Source organism: Scyliorhinus torazame, chromosome 8 (assembly GCF_047496885.1).
Source record: "Scyliorhinus torazame isolate Kashiwa2021f chromosome 8, sScyTor2.1, whole genome shotgun sequence".
In the NCBI taxonomy this organism is placed as follows: Eukaryota; Metazoa; Chordata; class Chondrichthyes; order Carcharhiniformes; family Scyliorhinidae; genus Scyliorhinus; species Scyliorhinus torazame.
In genome coordinates this window covers 309,887-330,409 of record NC_092714.1, presented here as the reverse complement: position 1 = coordinate 330,409, position 20,523 = coordinate 309,887, and the positions used below count along the sequence as shown (strand labels likewise).

Genomic DNA, 20,523 nt, shown 5'->3' with positions numbered 1-20,523 from the left:
GAGAGAGAGACCGGAGAGAGGGAGAGAGAGACCGGGGAGAGAGGGAGAGAGAGAGAGAGAGACCGGGGGGAGAGGGAGAGAGAGAGAGAGACCGGGGAGAGAGGGAGAGGGAGAGAGAGAGAGAGCGAGACCGGGGAGAGAGAGAGAGACCGGGGAGAGAGGGAGAGAGAGAGAGAGAGAGACCGGGGACAGAGGGAGAGAGAGGGAGAGAGAGGGAGAGAGAGGGAGAGAGAGGGAGAGAGAGGGAGAGAGAGGGAGAGAGAGGGAGAGAGAGGGAGAGAGAGGGAGAGAGAGGGAGAGAGGGGGAGAGGGAGAGAGAGACCAGGGAGAGAGGGAGAGACCGGGGAGAGAGGGAGAGAGACCGGGGAGAGAGAGAGAGACCGGGGAGAGAGGGAGAGGGAGAGAGAGAAAGACCGGGGAGAGAGGGAGAGAGAGAGAGAGAGACCGGGGAGAGAGGGAGAGAGAGTGAGAGACCGGGGAGAGAGGGAGAGAGAGAGAGAGAGAGTGAGACCGGGGAGAGCGAGAGAGAGAGAGAGACCGGGAGAGAGAGAGAGAGACACCTGGGAGAGAGAGAGAGAGACACCTGGGAGAGAGAGAGAGAGACACCTGGGAGAGAGAGAGAGAGAGACCGGGGAGAGAGAGAGAGACCGGGGAGAGAGAGAGAGAGTGACCGGGGAGAGCGGGAGAGAGAGAGAGAGAGAGAGACCGGGGAGAGCGGGAGAGAGAGAGAGAGAGAGACCGGGTAGAGCGGGAGAGAGAGAGACCGGGGAGAGCGGGGGAGAGAGAGAGAGAGAGAGACCGGGGAGAGAGAGAGAGAGAGACCGGGGAGAGAGGGAGAGCGAGAGAGACCGGGGAGAGAGGGAGAGGGAGCGAGAGAGACACCGGGAGAGAGAGGGAGAGAGACCGGGGCGAGAGGGAGAGAGAGGGAGAGAGAGTGAGAGAGAGACCGGGGAGAGAGGGAGAGAGAGAGACCGGGGAGAGAGAGAGAGACCGGGGGGAGAGAGAGAGAGAGAGAGAGAGTCCGGGAGAGAGGGAGAGAGAGAGACCGGGGAGAGAGGGAGAGAGAGAGAGACCGGGGAGAGAGGGAGAGAGAGTGACCGGGGAGAGAGGGAGAGAGAGAGACCGGGGAGAGAGAGAGAGACCGGGGAGAGAGGGAGAGAGAGAGAGAGAGGGAGACCGGGGAGAGAGGGAGAGGGAGAGAGAGAGAGAGACCGGAGGGAGAGGGAGAGGGAGAGGGAGAGGGAGAGGGAGAGGGAGAGGGAGAGGGAGAGGGAGAGGGAGAGAGAGAGAGAGAGACCGGGGAGCGAGAGAGAGAGACCGGGGAGAGAGGGAGAGAGCGAGAGACCGGGAGAGGGGGAGAGGGAGAGAGACCGGGGAGAGAGAGAGAGACCGGTGAGAGAGGGAGGGAGAGAGAGAGACCGGGGAGAGAGGCAGCGAGAGAGACCGGGGGGAGAGAGAGAGACCGGGGAGAGGGAGAGGGAGAGGGAGAGGGAGGGAGAGAGAGAGAGAGAGAGAGAGACCGGGGAGAGAGGGAGGGAGAGAGAGAGAGAGACCGGGGAGGGAGAGAGAGAGAGACCGGAGAGAGAGAGAGAGACCGGAGAGAGAGAGAGAGACCGGGGAGAGAGGGAGAGGGAGAGAGAGAGAGAGACCGGGGAGAGAGGGAGGGAGAGAGAGAGAGACCGGGGAGAGAGAGAGAGAGACCGGGGAGAGAGGGAGAGAGAGAGTGAGACCGGGGAGAGAGAGAGAGAGACCGGGAGAGAGAGAGAGAGACACCTGGGAGAGAGAGAGAGAGAGACCGGGGAGAGCGAGAGAGAGAGACCGGGGAGAGTGGGGAGAGAGAGAGAGAGAGAGAGACCGGGGAGAGCGGGAGAGAGAGAGAGAGAGAGAGACCGGGTAGAGCGGGAGTGAGAGAGACCGGGGAGAGCGGGAGAGAGAGAGAGAGAGACCGGAGAGAGGGAGAGAGAGACCGGGGAGAGAGGGAGAGAGAGAGAGAGACTGGGGAGAGAGGGAGAGAGAGAGAGAGAGACCGGGGAGAGAGGGAGAGGGAGAGAGAGAGAGAGCGAGACCGGGGAGAGAGAGAGAGACCGGGGAGAGAGGGAGAGGGAGAGAGAGAGAGACCGGGGGACAGAGGGAGGGAGAGAGAGAGAGAGAGAGAGACCGGGGAGAGAGGGAGGGAGGGAGAGAGAGAGAGAGAGAGAGACCGGGGAGAGAGGGAGAGAGGGAGAGGGAGAGAGAGAGAGAGACCGGGGAGAGAGAGTGAGAGACCGGGGAGAGAGGGAGAGAGAGAGAGAGAGAGTGAGACCGGGGAGACCGGGGAGAGCGTGAGAGAGAGGGAGAGAGAGAGAGAGACCGGGAGAGAGAGAGAGAGAGACACCTGGGAGAGAGAGAGAGAGAGACCGGGGAGAGCGAGAGAGAGAGACCGGGGAGAGCGGGAGAGAGAGAGAGAGAGACCGGGGAGAGCGGGAGAGAGAGAGAGAGAGAGAGAGACCGGGGAGAGCGGGAGAGAGAGAGAGAGAGACCGGGGAGAGCGGGGGAGAGAGAGAGAGAGAGAGAGACCGGGGAGAGCGGTAGAGAGAGAGAGAGAGAGACCGGGGAGAGCGGGAGAGAGTGAGAGACTGGGGGAGAGCGGGAGAGAGAGAGACCGGGGAGAGAGAGAGAGAGAGAGAGACCGGGGAGAGAGGGAGGGAGGCACGAGGGCCGGGAGGGAGGCACGAGGGCAGAGACCGGGGGAGGCGCGAGGGCAGAGACCGAGGGAGGCACGAGGGCAGAGACCGGGGGCGACGCGAGGGCAGAGACCGGGGGAGGCACGAGGGCAGAGACCGGGGGAGGCACGAGGGCAGAGACCGGGGGAGGCACGAGGGCAGAGACCGGGGGAGGCACGAGGGCAGAGACCGGGGGAGGCGCGAGGGCAGAGACCGGGGGAGGCGCGAGGGCAGAGACCGGGGGAGGCGCGAGGGCAGAGACCGGGGGCGACGCGAGGGCAGAGACCGGGGGAGGCACGAGGGCAGAGACCGGGGGCGACGCGAGGGCAGAGACCGGGGGAGGCACGAGGGCAGAGACCGGGGGAGGCGCGAGGGCAGAGACCGGGGGCGACGCGGGGGCAGAGACCGGGGGCGACGCGAGGGCAGAGACCGGGGGCGACGCGAGGGCAGAGACCGGGGGAGGCGCGAGGGCAGAGACCGGGGGAGGCACGAGGGCAGAGACCGGGGGAGGCGCGAGGGCAGAGACCGGGGGAGGCACGAGGGCAGAGACCGGGGGAGGCACGAGGGCAGAGACCGGGGAGGCACGAGGGCAGAGACCGGGGGAGGCGTGGGGGCAGAGACCGGGGGCGACGCGGGGGGCAGAGACCGGGGGCGGCGCGAGGGCAGAGACCAGGGGCGACGCGAGGGCAGAGACCGGGGGAAGCACGAGGGCAGAGACCGGGGGAGGCGCGAGGGCAGAGACCGGGGGAGGCGCGGGGGCAGAGACCGGGGGAGGCGCGGGGGCAGAGACCGGGGGAGGCGCGGGGGCAGAGACCGTGGGAGGCGCGGGGGCAGAGACCGGGGGAGGCGCGGGGGCAGAGACCGGGGGAGGCGCGGGGGCAGAGACCGGGGGAGGCGCGGGGGCAGAGACCGGGGGAGGCACGAGGGCAGAGACCGGGGGAGGCGCGAGGGCAGAGACCGGGGGAGGCGCGAGGGCAGAGACCGGGGGAGGCACGAGGGCAGAGACCGGGGGAGGCACGAGGGCAGAGACCGGGGGAGGCACGAGGGCAGAGACCGGGGGAGGCACGAGGGCAGAGACCGGGGGAGGCACGAGGGCAGAGACCGGGGGAGGCACGAGGGCAGAGACCGGGGGAGGCACGAGGGCAGAGACCGGGGGAGGCACGAGGGCAGAGACCGGGGGAGGCACGAGGGCAGAGACCGGGGGAGGCACGAGGGCAGAGACCGGGGGAGGCACGAGGGCAGAGACCGGGGGAGGCACGAGGGCAGAGACCGGGGGAGGCACGAGGGCAGAGACCGGGGGAGGCACGAGGGCAGAGACCGGCGCGAGGGCAGAGACCAGGGGCGACCGCGAGGGCAGAGACCGGGGGAGGCAGGAGGGCAGAGACCGGGGGAGGCGCGAGGGCAGAGACCGGGGGAGGCGCGAGGGCAGAGACCGGGGGAGGCGCGAGGGCAGAGACCGGGGGAGGCGCGGGGGCAGAGACCGGGGGAGGCGCGGGGGCAGAGACCGGGGGCGACGCGGGGGCGGAGACCGGGGGCGACGCGGGGGGCGGAGACCGGGGGCGACGCGAGGGCAGAGACCGGGGGCGGCACGAGGGCAGAGACCGGGGGAGGCACGAGGGCAGAGACCGGGGGAGAGAGGGAGAGCAAGGACACTTCGGGGGAGAGAGTGTGTGAGGTAGAGTGAATACGGGGCCATTCGACCGATCAAGTCTGCACCGGCACTTGAATTGAGCACTCTACCCTATCCCTGTATCCCCACCCAACCTTTTGGACACTGAGGGCAATTTAGCATGGGCAATCTACCTAACCTGCATATCTTTGGACTGTGGGAGGAAACCGGAGTACCCGGAGGAAACCCACGCAGGCATGAGTAATGTGCAAACGCCACACAGTCATCCGAGGTTGGAATCGGACCTGGATCTCTGGAGATGAGGCAGCAGTGCCAACCACTCTGTCACCCATAAAGAGCAACCTGCCAAGGCCCACTCCCCCCGCTCTATCTCTGTAGCCCCGCGCATTGATCATGGCCAGTCCACCTCACCCGCACATCTTTGGACTGTGGGAGGAAACCGGAGCACCCGGAGGAAACCCACGCAGACACTTCACTCGCCAAACGCCTTCTTTTGCACTCGGTTCAATTCACACAAGTTCTGTTTTTTGTTTAGGTGGTTTCAGCCAGGAGGAGTTACTGAAAATATGGAAGGGCATCTTCTACTGCATGTGGATGCAGGACAAACCTCTCTTACAGGTAAGACATTGTTCCAGCAGAACTTCCCAACCTATGTACTATAATCCTCAATGGGAGTTGCAGAAATGGTGTTTGGGGTTGCAAGCTTCCCCAAGAGGTACTGTACATAGTTTCGTTCTCAAGAAAGGATATCATTGCATTTGAATTAGTTCTCAGGAATTCGGAGCAGAAGTCGGCAATCCAGCCCCCCAGCCTGCTCCTCCATTCAATCAGATCCTGGCTGCTCTCTTCCTGGTCTCAAATCCACCTCCCACCGGTTTCCCATATCCCTTTTGCCTGTTTTTTAAAATCAGAAATATATCTACTTGAAATCTTTTAATGACTCCGATTCCACCGCATTATGGGACAGCGAGTTTCACAAATACACCACCCTATGCGAGAAGTAGTTCCTCCTCATCTCAGTTCTAAATCTAGCACACCTCAACCTATATCTGTGACCTCTCATTCCAGATTGCCTCCAATGCCACCACATCCACAGGCTTTTCACAGTAACTTCATTGAAGCCTAATTGTGACAATAAGCGATTATTATTATTATCCTCAAATAAGGAGACCAAAATTGGACACAATACTCCAGACGTGGTCACACCAAAACCTGATACAATTGCAACATAACTTCTAATTTCAAAACAGTCCTTTTGCAATAAATGCTAACATTGCATTTGCCTTTTTAATTACAGGCTGTACCTGCATACCGACTTATTAACAAAGACACCCAGATCCCTCTGCCCAGATACATCTTGAATCTGCTTTCCATTTAGATAATTTGCCTTTCTATTTTTTTCAGCCAAACGGACAACCTCACACTTGTCACCATTAAACGTCACCTGCCAGATTTTGGCCCAATCTCCTCGGCTATCTATATCTGTAAAATATTTATCATAGAATTTACAGTGCAGAAGGAGGCCATTCGGCCCATCGGGTCTGCACCGGCTCTTAGAAAGAGCACCCTACCCAAGGTCAACACCGCCACCCTATCCCCAGAACCCAGTAACCCCATAACCCAGTAACCCCACCCAACACTAAGGGCAATTGTGGACAATAAGGGCAATTTAGCATGGCCAATCCACCTAACCGGCCCATCTTTGGACTGTGGGAGGAAACCGGAGCACCCGGAGGAAACCCACGCGCACACGGGGAGGATGTGCAGACTCCGCACAGATAGTGACCCAAGCCGGAATCGAACCTGGGACCCTGGAGCTGTGAAGCAATTGTACTACCCACAATGCTACCGTGCTGTCCACGATAGAGGATAGTCTATGGGCAGACTCGTTGAGTGGAGTCAACACGTCCGCAACATGTGCTAGGCTCAGCCTGATACAATTTAAGGTTGTTCACCGGGCTCACGTGACACTGGCCCGGGTGAGCAGATTCTTTGGGGTGGAGGGCAGGTGCGCAAAATGTGCGGGAGGACTATGTGCGAACCATGTCCACATGTTTTGGACATATCTCCTCTTCACTGCCTGTATCCCACCTATTTTAGTATCATCCACAAATTTTGCTATGTTACTCTGTCCCTGCTTGTATATCATTTATATAGATTGTAAACAGTTGAGGTCCGAGGACTGACCCCTGCGGCTCCCCGTTAGTTACTGTTCACCAGCCAGAGAAGGACCCATTTTTCCTGACCCTCTGCTTTCTGTCAGTCCTCAATCCAATCTATAACTCTACCCCAATCCTCTATGACCCCATATTCTGGATCAATCTTTTATGTGGCACCTTATCAAACGCCTTCTGGAAGTCAAGGTACACCACATCCACAGGTTTCCCGTTATCTACCTTGCTGGTTAAGTCTTCAAGGAACTCAAAGAAGTTTATGAAGCATGACGTTGCCCTCATAAAACCATGCTGATCCGAGTTTGAGGGCATTGGGGGAAAAGTTTGGGTTGGCGAGGGGAAACTAATTCAGGTATCTGCATGTGTGAAACTTCCTTCGTAAACCGGTGTCAACCTTCCCGCTCCTACCGCTAAGGGGGATTCAGGACAGGGTAGTTTCCAGAGGGTGGGTAGGAGAAGGGAGTGTCTCGGACATTTATAAGGAGCTTATGGGGCCGGAGGAGACGCAGACCGAGGAGCTGAAGCGCAAGTGGGAGGAGGAGCTGGGAGGTGAGATAGAAGATGGTCTATGGGCGGACGCGTTGAGTAGAGTCAACGCGTCCGCAACATGTGCCAGGCTCAGCCTGACACAATTTAAGGTTGTTCACCGGGCTCACATGCCAGTGGCCCGGATGTGCAGATTCTTTGGGGTGGCGGACAGGTGCACAAAATGTGCGGGAGGACTATGTGCGAACCATGTCCACACGTTCTGGACATGTCCGAAGTTTAGGGGATTTTGGCAGGGATTTGCGGACGTCATGTCCACGGTGTTAAAAACAAGGGTGGGGCTGGGTCCAGAGGTGCCGATTTTCGGGGCGTCGGAAGACCCGGGAATCCAGGAGGAGAAAGAGGCAGACGTGTGGTCCCTTTGTTCAAAAAGGGGAGCAGAGACAACCCCGGCAACTATAGACCGGTGAGCCTCACGTCTGTAGTGGGTAAAGTCTTGGAGGGGATTATAAGAGACAAGATTTATAATCATCTAGATAGGAATGATATGATCAGGGATAGTCAGCATGGCTTTGTGAAGGGTAGGTCATGCCTCACAAACCTTATTGAGTTCTTTGAGAAGGTGACTGAACAGGTAGACGAGGGTAGAGCAGTTGATGTGGTGTATATGGATTTCAGTAAAGCGTTTGATAAGGTTCCCCATGGTAGGCTATTGCAGAAAATACGGAGGCTGGGGATTGAGGGTGATTTAGGGATGTGGATCAGAAATTGGCTAGCTGAAAGAAGACAGAGGGTGGTGGTTGATGGGAAATGTTCAGAATGGAGTTCAGTCACAAGTGGAGTACCACAAGGATCTGTTCTGGGGCCGTTGCTGTTTGTCATTTTTATCAATGACCTAGAGGAAGGCGCAGAAGGGTGGGTGAGTAAATTTGCAGACGATACTAAAGTCGGTGGTGTTGTCGATAGTGTGGAAGGATGTAGCAGGTTACAGAGGGATATAGATAAGCTGCAGAGCTGGGCTGAGAGGTGGCAAATGGAGTTTAATGTCGAGAAGTGTGAGGTGATTCACTTTGGAAGGAATAACAGGAATGCGGAATATTTGGCTAATGGTAAAGTTCTTGAAAGTGTGGATGAGCAGAGGGATCTAGGTGTCCATGTACATAGATCCCTGAAAGTTGCCACCCAGGTTGATAGGGTTGTGAAGAAGGCCTATGGAGTGTTGGCCTTTATTGGTAGAGGGATTGAGTTCCGGAGTCGGGAGGTCATGTTGCAGCTGTACAGAACTCTGGTACGGCCGCATTTGGAGTATTGCGTACAGTTCTGGTCACCGCATTATAGGAAGGACGTGGAGGCTTTGGAGCGGGTGCAGAGGAGATTTACCAGGATGTTGCCTGGTATGGAGGGAAAATCTTATGAGGAAAGGCTGATGGACTTGAGGTTGTTTTCGTTGGAGAGAAGAAGGTTAAGAGGAGACTTAATAGAGGCATACAAAATGATCAGGGGGTTGGATAGGGTGGACAGTGAGAGCCTTCTCCCGCGGATGGATATGGCTGGCACGAGGGGACATAACTTTAAACTGAGGGGTAATAGATATAGGACAGAGGTCAGAGGTAGGTTCTTTACGCAAAGAGTAGTGAGGCCGTGGAATGCCCTACCTGCTACAGTAGTGAACTCGCCAACATTGAGGGCATTTAAAAGTTTATTGGATAAACATATGGATGATAATGGCATAGTGTAGGTTAGATGGCTTTTGTTTCGGTGCAACATTGTGGGCCGAAGGGCCTGTACTGCGCTGTATTGTTCTATGTTCTATATGTTTTGACCTTTGCTTCCCTGGTAGCCCAGAGACGGATACTATTAGCTTGGAGGGACTCAAAGCCCCGAAGTCGGAGACCTGGCTATCGGACATGGCTCGCTTTCTCTGTTTGGAGAAAATCAAGTTCACCTTGAGGGGGTCACTGTTAGGGTTCACCCGGAGGTGGCAACCGTTCGTCAACTTCTTTGCGGGAAATTAATCGTCAGCAGACTGGGGGGCGGGGAGAGTAGTTTAGATTAGAGTAGGGGGTTAATAAGGGTGGGACCTATACGAGAGGTAAATGGCTTTTGCACTATGTTTATGGTTTCATGTGTATTGTTTATTTTATTGTTACTATCCCAAAAATACCTCATTAAAATGTTTATTTAAAAAAAAAACATGCTGACAACGGTGCATTGAGCTTTGTCTTTTCAAATGTTCAGTCGTCTCCTCCTTCATGGCTGATTCCAGTGACTTCCCCACCACAGAGGTCAAGCTCACGAGTCTATAGTTTCTTACTTTTTGCCTCTCCCATTTTGAATAGGTGCGTCACATTAGTGTGTTTCCAATCCATCAGGACCCTTCCGGATTCTATGGAATTCTGAAATATCAACCAGTACGTCCACTATCAACGCTGCACCTTCCTTAATACAGTAAGGTGCAGGCCATCAGGTCCTGGAGACCTTCTCTCCCCTTAATTTTGGTACATTTGGATAGTCAGAGGCTTTTCCCCAGGGTAGAGGGGTCAATTACTAGGGGGCATAGGTTTAAGGTGAGAGGGGCAAAGTTTAGAGTAGATGTACGAGGCAAGTTTTTTACGCAGAGGGTAGTGGGTGCCTGGAACTCACTACCGGAGGAGGTAGTGGAGGCAGGGACGATAGGGACATTTAAGGGGCATCTTGACAAATATATGAATAGGATGGGAATAGAAGGATACGGACCCAGGAAGTGTAGAAGATTGTAGTTTAGTCGGGCAGTATGGTCGGCACGGGCTTGGAGGGCCGAAGGGCCTGTTCCTGTGCTGTACATTTCTTTGTTCTTTGTTCTTTGTTAATCCCATCACTTTATTCAATACTGTCTCCCTAGTGATGGTTGTCGCACCTACCGTGAAGACAGAGGCAAAATATTGGTTGAGTGCCTCCACCATCTGTGTTCCTCACCAGTATCGTCTTCTAAAAGACAAACATTTACTTTAGTTATTCTCTTCCTCTTTATGTAATTATAGAAGCTTCTGGTATCAGTGTTTGTTTTCTGCTAGTTTCCATTCGTCGTTCATCTTGGATCTTTTAATTTTATTTTTAGTAGCCTTTTGCTGACGTTCTGCCAATTCTCCAGCTTACCACTAGCTTTTGCAGTTTGGTATGTCCTAGTTTTTGCCTTTATTCCTTCCTTGACTTCCTTATTTAGCCATGGAATGTTTTTCGCCTTTTTAAAATTCCACTTTCCCTCCGGAGTGTGCTTTAACTGAGAGGTGTTTAATATCTCCCTGAACATCCACCATTGTTCCTCAACTGTTCTACCCTCAATTATCTGTCCCAGGTCTACTTGGGCCAACTCTTTCCTCAGGCCTGTATAATTGCCTCTGCCCAACGCTAAAACTCTAGTATGGTACTCTGTCTTCTCTCGCCCAGTCTGAATGTGAAATTCTAGCATGCTGTGAGTGGGCCCGTAACGACAAGACTATTAAGGGCAAGATGAGCAGCCAAATGGTCTACTTCTCCTAATTCTTGTGTTCCTGATAGGAGGCCTGGTCCAGAGAAGCTGGCGGCTAACCCTGGGCCACGTGTATCAATACAGCAAGGGGCAGACAGGGAACCTAAAATGGACTTTTCTCCCATGTTGTGGTATTTGCCTTCTGTTGCTGCTTTCTGCCTCCCCTGGTATTGAGTCAGGGATTAAATCAAGGATTCTCTGTTTGCTTTTACAGGAGTCATCCAGATTCGAAACGTTAGCTCCCTTTTCTCACCACAGATGCCGTCTGGCCTGCTGCGATTGTCCAGTATTTAATCATCTTTATCAGCATCTTTAATAGGCTTACAATAACGCTGGGAGGAAACCCACGCAAACACGGGAAGAACATGCAGACTACGTACATACAATGACCCAAGCTGGGAATCGAACCCGGGTCTCTGACGTTGTGAAGCAGCAGTGCTAACCACTGTGCTGCCGTGCCGTCCTATTTCTATTTTCGATTCTCTGGTTTACTTTGAAACTTGGCTGACTGTTGTACTTACTATCTGCCAGTAAATGGGGTATCCAGATCATAGGGGAAACAAAATGTGCTTGTAGGGGCGAATGATGCTGCTGGGTCTGAAAATATATGCTACAGAAACTGGATTGTGTCAGCTCCGTAGATGGTAATGGCGTTGGGACAGCTATTACGAACTACACGTGTATATATCTGCACACTTCAGCTTGGCGAGCACTAGGTTAATCAATTCACAGTGAGAGTTTTCAGCTCTTGTGGTTTAACTCATTAAAACCTCTGCTGTTTCTTCCAGGAAGAATTGGCAAATTCCATTTCCCAGCTCATATACACGTTCAAAAATCTGGATGCCAGTAAGTTGCCTTTATTCTGTCTCCCAATAGGATTTTGTTTATTGTGACGTGTACCGAGGTACAGTGAAAAGTATTTTTCTGCGAGCAGCTCAACAGATCATAAGTACATGAAAAGGAAATACATAATAGGGTAACACAAGGTACACAATATAACTACATAACACCGGCATCGGATGAAGCATACAGGGTGTAGTGTTCATGAGGTCAGTCCATAAGAGGGTCGTTTAGGAGTCTGGTAACAGCGGGGAAGAAGCTGTTTTGAGTCTGTTTGTGCGTGTTCTCAGAATTCTGTATCTCCTGCCCGATGGAAGAAGCACAATATCGTGCTCCAGAGACGCAAGTTGTTAATTATGTAGTGGTGGGGGCAGGTAATGGGGTAAAAGTATTGGATAGATTGCCATGGAAGAGTGCAGAAGTGAGATGTATGAATGGTGTTGAGACAATTAGCTGCATCCTTGAGAAGGTAGGGATATGGGAGGGAGATCTTATGACCTCCACCACTTAGAAGGACAAGGGCTGCAGAAACAAGGAAAAAACAAAATAGCCACATTTACTGAATGACCCCCAAATGAAATTGCCAGCAAGATTTCACTTTTTATAATTTTTACTTGAACGTGAATCAGAACCAAAACAAATTACACATGATTTAACAGGCAATAATGGTCAGTTAGAACTATAAATGGTGCATGGATTAGCATATACAACAAAGGAACAACAGGAACCCTAGTGCACCACGAGCTACACCAATAACCAATTTAATATCGTCTGTCTGCTTCATAACTCTCATTTTCACTCTGCTTGAAATGACACACATTCATACAATGGGGACCTGTTCTCTGCAAACAAAAGGGATATGTTAGGCTTGGTGCCTTTTTTGAATTATCTAGAAAATGGGTTGTTACCATTTTCCCATTGCCGCCTTCATGGCATAGCCTTGGTCAATCAGAATTGGCTTTCATCTATTCAGCGCCATTTTGTCCTGTAGGATAAATTGTTGTGATCGTCTGCAATCTGGCATTCTGATTAGTGCACAATAGTAAAATTTGGACAGCATAAATCTACTTCTGCCCTCTTGCCCCTTAACCTATGTGTACTCTTTTATACTTGCCCTCTGAACCTCCTTCCTGTCACACTCTGGTTATAATTATAATAATCTTTATTGTCACAAGTAGGCTTACATTAACACTGCAATGAAGTTATTGTGAAAAGCCCCTAGTCGCCACACTCTGGCACCTGTTCGGGTACACTGTGTCAAAATTTCCTCATAGCGCGTCTTTCGGAACTTGTGGGAGAAAACCAGAGCACCCGGAGGAAACCCACGCAGAGAACGTGCAGACTCTGCACAGACAGTGACCCAAGCTGGGAATCGAACCTGGGACCCTGTATTACTTCTCTGCGCTATTGCCTTGTCCTTTCTTTTCAACCTTCCAAATATTCCCTCAAGTGAACCCCCACTATTTAGTTTAAAGCCCCCTCTATATCCCCAGTGTAACAATTTGATAATACAAAATGACCGTTGGTCTTTGTGATCATGGATAGGAGGAACTGAAACCTTGTTGATGGATGTACAGGGTGAAATTCAGAGGACGCCGTTGAATGAACGTAGAAGAGAGAAGTCTCAAAGTGTGGCAGCTGAAAGGACTGATGCAGTCAGAATAGAAATGCTTGCCAACCTGTGAATATCTCCAGTGAGGCCTGTTTTGGCCCTTGATTTAACATGGATGTACTGATCAGTCCTATTTCTTACCCTGCTCCAGAGTTCCTATTTATGGAGACATTCTTTCAGACGATGAATCGGGAGTGGAATGGAATCGATCGTCTCCGCCTGGATAAATTCTACATGGTGAGATTGAGTTACCTTTCTCTAATCCTCAGACTCGGGCAGTCATTGTATTGACACCAAGGATATCTGCTCATGTTGGTTACCCAGCTACATCTCTAATGTCAGTGAGAAAGGGACCCCTGAGAGATGTGGCTCCAAGATTAGTGCTGTTCTTTAGTCCTAACTCAGACTGAAGATTAGAGCCATGTTCCAGGCTGACAGGTTTGTGTAATATCGAGGTTTAACTGATGTTCTGTCAGAATGTGGAGACTGCTACTGATTTGCTGCTTCTATTCAAAGGAAGGTTGTGGGGGGATTGCCTGTTGGAGCCATTCCCTAAACAGACATCATCATTCTCTCTCTCAAAGTTAGCTCCCTAGGTCAGAGTAACTTGTTGTTCTGAATTTTCTCAGTATCTCACAGGTTGGGGCCAGTTGTGTTTGCTGCCAGTTGTCACCTAGTTTTCCCTCTCTATCCCCAGTCTCCCATGTGCACGGCAGCCACAACCCCAAAAATGATTTAATTGTCAGAAAAGGAGTCGCTGTAAATTTGCTCCACTTTCCCTCTCCCGCCCCAACTTTTCACTCCTGAAAGTGCCATCCCAGCACTGGCTCAGTCCCCGGCTCAGTCCCCGGCTCAGTCCCCGGCTCAGTCCCCGGCTCAGTCCCCGGCTCAGTCCCCGACACAGTCCCCGACACAGTCCCCGGCACAGTCCCCGGCTCAGTCCGCGGCACAGTCCCCGGCTCAGTCCGCGGCAGTCACTGGCTCAGTCCGCGGCACAGTCACTGGCTCAGTCCGCGGCACAGTCACTGGCTCAGTCCCCGGCACAGTCACTGGCTCAGTCCCCGGCACAGTCACTGGCTCAGTCCCCGGCACAGTCACTGGCTCAGTCCCCGGCACAGTCACTGGCTCAGTCCCCGGCACAGTCACTGGCTCAGTCCGGCACAGTCACTGGCTCAGTCCCCGGCACAGTCACTGGCTCAGTCCCCGGCACAGTCACTGGCTCAGTCCCCGGCACAGTCACTGGCTCAGTCCCCGGCACAGTCACTGGCTCAGTCCCCGGCACAGTCACTGGCTCAGTCCCCGGCACAGTCACTGGCTCAGTCCCCGGCACAGTCACTGGCTCAGTCCCCGGCACAGTCACTGGCTCAGTCCCCGGCACAGTCACTGGCTCAGTCCCCGGCACAGTCACTGGCTCAGTCCCCGGCACAGTCACTGGCTCAGTCCCCGGCACAGTCACTGGCTCAGTCCCCGGCACAGTCACTGGCTCAGTCCCCGGCACAGTCACTGGCTCAGTCCCCGGCACAGTCACTGGCTCAGTCCCCGGCACAGTCACTGGCTCAGTCCCCGGCACAGTCACTGGCTCAGTCCCCGGCACAGTCACTGGCTCAGTCCCCGGCACAGTCACTGGCTCAGTCCCCGGCACAGTCACTGGCTCAGTCCCCGGCACAGTCACTGGCTCAGTCCCCGGCACAGTCACTGGCTCAGTCCCCGGCACAGTCACTGGCTCAGTCCCCGGCACAGTCACTGGCTCAGTCCCCGGCACAGTCACTGGCTCAGTCCCCGGCACAGTCACTGGCTCAGTCCCCGGCACAGTCACTGGCTCAGTCCCCGGCACAGTCACTGGCTCAGTCCCCGGCACAGTCACTGGCTCAGTCCCCGGCACAGTCACTGGCTCAGTCCCCGGCACAGTCACTGGCTCAGTCCCCGGCACAGTCACTGGCTCAGTCCCCGGCACAGTCACTGGCTCAGTCCCCGGCACAGTCACTGGCTCAGTCCCCGGCACAGTCACTGGCTCAGTCCCCGGCACAGTCACTGGCTCAGTCCCCGGCACAGTCACTGGCTCAGTCCCCGGCACAGTCACTGGCTCAGTCCCCGGCACAGTCACTGGCTCAGTCCCCGGCACAGTCACTGGCTCAGTCCCCGGCACAGTCACTGGCTCAGTCCCCGGCACAGTCACTGGCTCAGTCCCCGGCACAGTCACTGGCTCAGTCCCCGGCACAGTCACTGGCTCAGTCCCCGGCACAGTCACTGGCTCAGTCCCCGGCACAGTCACTGGCTCAGTCCCCGGCACAGTCACTGGCTCAGTCCCCGGCACAGTCACTGGCTCAGTCCCCGGCACAGTCACTGGCTCAGTCCCCGGCACAGTCACTGGCTCAGTCCCCGGCACAGTCACTGGCTCAGTCCCCGGCACAGTCACTGGCTCAGTCCCCGGCACAGTCACTGGCTCAGTCCCCGGCACAGTCACTGGCTCAGTCCCCGGCACAGTCACTGGCTCAGTCCCCGGCACAGTCACTGGCTCAGTCCCCGGCACAGTCACTGGCTCAGTCCCCGGCACAGTCACTGGCTCAGTCCCCGGCACAGTCACTGGCTCAGTCCCCGGCACAGTCACTGGCTCAGTCCCCGGCACAGTCACTGGCTCAGTCCCCGGCACAGTCACTGGCTCAGTCCCCGGCACAGTCACTGGCTCAGTCCCCGGCACAGTCACTGGCTCAGTCCCCGGCACAGTCACTGGCTCAGTCCCCGGCACAGTCACTGGCTCAGTCCCCGGCACAGTCACTGGCTCAGTCCCCGGCACAGTCACTGGCTCAGTCCCCGGCACAGTCACTGGCTCAGTCCCCGGCACAGTCACTGGCTCAGTCCCCGGCACAGTCACTGGCTCAGTCCCCGGCACAGTCACTGGCTCAGTCCCCGGCACAGTCACTGGCTCAGTCCCCGGCACAGTCACTGGCTCAGTCCCCGGCACAGTCACTGGCTCAGTCCCCGGCACAGTCACTGGCTCAGTCCCCGGCACAGTCACTGGCTCAGTCCCCGGCACAGTCACTGGCTCAGTCCCCGGCACAGTCCCCTGCTCAGTCCCCGGCACAGTCCCCGGCGCAGTCCCCGGCTCAGTCCCCGGCGCAGTCACCGGCACAGTCACCGGCGCAGTCCCCGGCTCAGTCCCCGGCTCAGTCCCCGGCTCAGTCCCCGGCTCAGTCCCCGGCGCAGTCACCGGCTCAGTCCCCGGCTCAGTCCCCGGCTCAGTCCCCGGCTCAGTCCCCGGCACAGTCCCCGGCACAGTCCCCGGCACAGTCACTGGCTCAGTCCCCGGCACAGTCACTGGCTCAGTCCCCGGCACAGTCACTGGCTCAGTCCCCGGCACAGTCACTGGCTCAGTCCCCGGCACAGTCACTGGCTCAGTCCCCGGCACAGTCACCGGCACAGTCACCGGCTCAGTCCCCGGCACTGTCACCGGCTCAGTCCCCGGCACTGTCACCGGCTCAGTCCCCGGCACTGTCACCGGCTCAGTCCCCGGCACAGTCACCGGCTCAGTCCCCGGCACTGTCCCCGGCACTGTCCCCGGCACTGTCCCCGGCACGGGCACCGGCACGGGCACCGGCACGGGCACCGGCACGGGCACCGGCACGGGCACCGGCACGGGCACCGGCACGGGCACTGGCACAGTCCCCGGCACAGTTGCAAAGCTGCCCCGATTGACCTTCCTTTGGTTAATTTTGGCTTGCTATTCAGTGATAGGTTATCATACCGGTGTCTGATTCCACCTTGGCTGAGATCCAGGAACAGCCACTGGCTAGTAAAGAGCGGGGCCTGGGTGTCCTTGTGCACCAGTCGCTGAAGGTAAGCATGCAGGTGCAGCAGGCGGTAAAGAAGGCTAATGGTATGTTGGCCTTCATTGCGCGAGGTTTTGAGTATAGAAGCAGGATGTGTTACTGCAATTGTACAGGACCTTGGTGAGGCCTCACCTGGAGTATTGTGGGCAGTTTTGGTCTCCTTCTCTGAGGAAGGATGTTCTTGCTCTCGAGGGAGTGCAGCGAAGGTTTACCAGACTGATTCCAGGGATGGCGGGACTGTCATATGAGGAGAGATTGACGAGGTTGGGATTGTCCTCGCTGGAGTTCAGAAGATTGAGGGGGGATCTCATAGAGACTATAAAATTCTAACAGGACTGGACAGGGTAGGTGCGGGGAAGATATTCCCAGTGATGGGTGTGTCCAGAACCAGGGGTCACAGTCTGAGGATTCAGGGTAAACCATTTCGGACAGAGACAAGGAGACATTTCTTCACCCAAAGAGTGGTGAGCCTGTGGAATTCATTACCACAGGAAGTAGTTGATGCTAAAACTTTGAATATATTCAAGAGGCGGCTGGATATAGCACTTGGGGAGAATGGGATCAAAGGCTATGGGGAGAAAGCAGGATTAGACTATGGAGTTGGATGATCAGCCATGATCGTGATGAATGACGGAGCCGACTCGAAGGGCCAAAAGGCCTCCTCCTGCTCTTATCTTGTATGTATCTATGATTTCATTCCTTTTTCCTTAACTATGAGATGCACAGCCTCCCTGGCCGAAATGGGGTAAGTCAACGGTGATTTGTGATTAAACCCAGGAATCTCCTGATTTTTATGGTCCAGCTCCCTAAACGCTGGTGATGCTGTGAGCTGAGCCATCGGGAAAGCAGTGTTCAAAGTGAAGAAAGTTAAACTGTATGGAGAATTGTGATTTGTTGATATTGTGCCCTTTCCCCACAGCTTATCCGCTTGATGCTGAGGCAGTTTTTGGAGGTATTGAAGAGCATGAGCTGGGATGACAGGTGAGTGAAACTTTAAATGATCCTTCAGGCAGTGTTTTTGCACAGGAATTGCCAACACTAACTCCTGGTGCCAATTGGCCAGACGTCATGAGCAGTTGTGTATGTGCAGTCTGCTCGCACTGTCCAGTAGTGCGCATGCAGTTTTTCTCATTCGTTGCTGACTTCATTGCATATGCTTGTCAGCTCAAGCCAGTGCAAATTTGCACCTCTGCCACCAGCTCGATCCCTGTGCCCTCTATTGGGCAGTGCTGATGACATTGCCTGCATGACGATCTCAATCTCACACCATAATCGGCTTTTGCAAAATTGTAATGCCAGGATTTCTACAGGATAAGTTAAAGTGAGCATGTTTGCCACCTGGGAAGTAATCAAAGTGTAACCTGGTAAACACAGTGTCCTGGCTGATATTTGGATTCTTTCCACCTAATGTAGCACTCTGATCCAGATGCAATTCCGTAACGCTTCAAAAATTCTATGTTTCTGCATTGTTTTAAAATTAATAATTAACTCTTCCGTCATAGGCATAGACTTCAAAGGCAGTGTAACGGGGCGTGTATGCAGCGTAACCTCTGCAACTGCAGCGCTCCAGGAGCCTGGACTGCTGGGCTGGGTCGGGAAGCCGGGTCCTGGGGGTGAGGCGCAGGGTCCAGCTGGACAGAGCGGCAGCAATTAAACACCCACGAGGTTTCATTCACAACGACCCGTGAATACCAGGACACCGCTGGTCCAGCTCAGGGAAACATAGAGAAAAGGAGCAGGAGTAGGCCATACGGCCCCTCGAGCCTAGCCCACCATTCATTATGATCAGGGCTGATCCTCCAACTCAATAACCTAATCCCACTTCCCCCATATTTCCTTTAATCCCTTTCGCCCTAAAGTGCTAGATCTGGTGGGCCGCACAGTGGTTTGCACCGTTAATTCACCGCCCCAGGGTCCCAAGTTCGATTCCCCGCTGGGTCACTTGTCTGTGCGGAGTCTGCACGCTCTCCCCGTGTCTGCATGGGTACCATGCTAAATTTCCCTTCGTGTCCAAAGGGGTTGGGTCAGGTTGCTGGGTTACGGGTATGAGGCGGAGTTGTGGGATTAAGTGGGGTGCTCTTTCCAAGGGCTGGTGCAGGCTCGATGGGCCGAATGGCCTCCTTCTGCACTGTATATTCTATGTTCTGTGTAACCTCTGCAACTGCAGTGCCAAAGCCAGACAGCTGAAAATACTCATGATAATATTTATTATCACAAGTAGGCTTACATTTAGCACTGCAATGAAGTTACTGTGAAAATCCCCTTGTCGCCTCATCCTGGCACCTATTTGGGTACACGGAGAATTCAGAATGCCCAAATTACCTAACAGCACGTTTTTTGGGACTTGTGGGAGGAAACTGGAGCACCCGGAGGAAATCCACGCAGACACGGAGAGAACGTGCAGACTCCGCACAGACAGTGACCCAAGCCGGGAATCGAACCTGGGACCCTAGCGCTGTGAGGCTGTAGTGCTAATCACTGTGCTACCGTGCTGCTGATACTGTTATCATTTGTAGGAAACTATTGGAGAAAAATATCTTGTGGTTGTTATTCATTAGTGAACAGAGTCACTGTTTCAGTGCAATTCACTGGGACTGGATATTTTGATTGCTGAAGTGAACCTTTCTGTTTCTCTCTGCAGTGTTGTCAGCCGATTTCTAAGCTGTGTGACAAGCGAGGTGTTAAATCCTGTCAGCAACACAGCAGCCAGTGGAATCCGCTTCCATTTCATTGACATCTACCTGCAAGAACTGGCAACAGTTGGTGCGCAGCAGGTAAAGAAAATGCAATTTCTGAAGGGGTGGAGCTTCTTGACGAGCTCCGACTCTGCAATCCTGTCACAATCACTGGTTCTCAGCATCTACAGAGTCCGTTGTGATGTCAGTGAGACTGTTCTACACAGGACAGTGCCTTTAGTGAATTCAGGCACATCTACAATTCAACTGGGATTGAAAGCTTCATTCTAATCAGCTAAAGCTGCCTAAGGTTCCAGTCACCACCTTTATTCTGTTTCCATCTCCAGTGAGTTTGATTAATGTAAGCTGTACTGATGTCATGTTGTGATTAATACACAATGAAACCTGTAACCGATGTGCAGTAACAGCATTTTTACTTACTTTGTCTCAGTTGTCTGCAGAACAGAACCTGAAGTTTATTGATCCTTACTGTCGAATTGCTGCCAAAACCAAAGAGTATGTATTTATCTGTCAGCATGTCAGTCTCTGTACTGTGTGTGTGTGTTATTGTAGCCCCTATAATCCTCCAAACTCCCCTCCAAGGCAGGGTGCAACCCCTGTGCTCTGCTCCCGGGTAATGTGGCAGCATACACCAAAGCTTTTTTCTGGGATGATGCGGCACACCTGCATCCCCCTCCAGGACAGGACCGTACTCCGAGCTCTGCTCCAGAGTAGAGTGGTACCTCCGCTCCTTTCCCGGTCTGTTACTGCCGTGTTTAACCGATCAAATCCCGGTGTGTTACTGCCATGGTTAACCGATCAAATCCCGGTCTGTTACTGCCGTGTTTAACCGATCAAATCCCGGTGTTACTACCATGTTTAACCGATCAAATCCCGGTGTGTTACTACCATGGTTAACCGATCAAATCCCGGTGTGTTACTACCATGGTTAACCGATCAAATCCCGGTGTGTTACTGCCATGGTTAACCGATCAAATCCCGGTGTGTTACTACCATGGTTAACCGATCAAATCCCGGTCTGTTACTGCCATGCTTAACCGATCAAATC

At 54.4% G+C, this 20,523-nt stretch overlaps 1 protein-coding gene across 1 annotated transcript in view; it reads left to right on the top strand.

Moving 5' to 3' along the window:
• Positions 1-20,523, top strand: part of LOC140427619 (ribosomal RNA processing protein 1 homolog B-like) — a 944,136-nt gene that overhangs the window by 875,039 nt on the left and 48,574 nt on the right. Inside the window, exons 2-7 of the mRNA XM_072513031.1 lie at positions 4,868-4,950; positions 11,289-11,346; positions 13,104-13,189; positions 17,699-17,760; positions 19,421-19,553; positions 19,906-19,970. Coding sequence (XP_072369132.1) covers positions 4,868-4,950; positions 11,289-11,346; positions 13,104-13,189; positions 17,699-17,760; positions 19,421-19,553; positions 19,906-19,970 — 487 coding nt within the window. The remainder of the gene's footprint in view (positions 1-4,867; positions 4,951-11,288; positions 11,347-13,103; positions 13,190-17,698; positions 17,761-19,420; positions 19,554-19,905; positions 19,971-20,523) is intronic.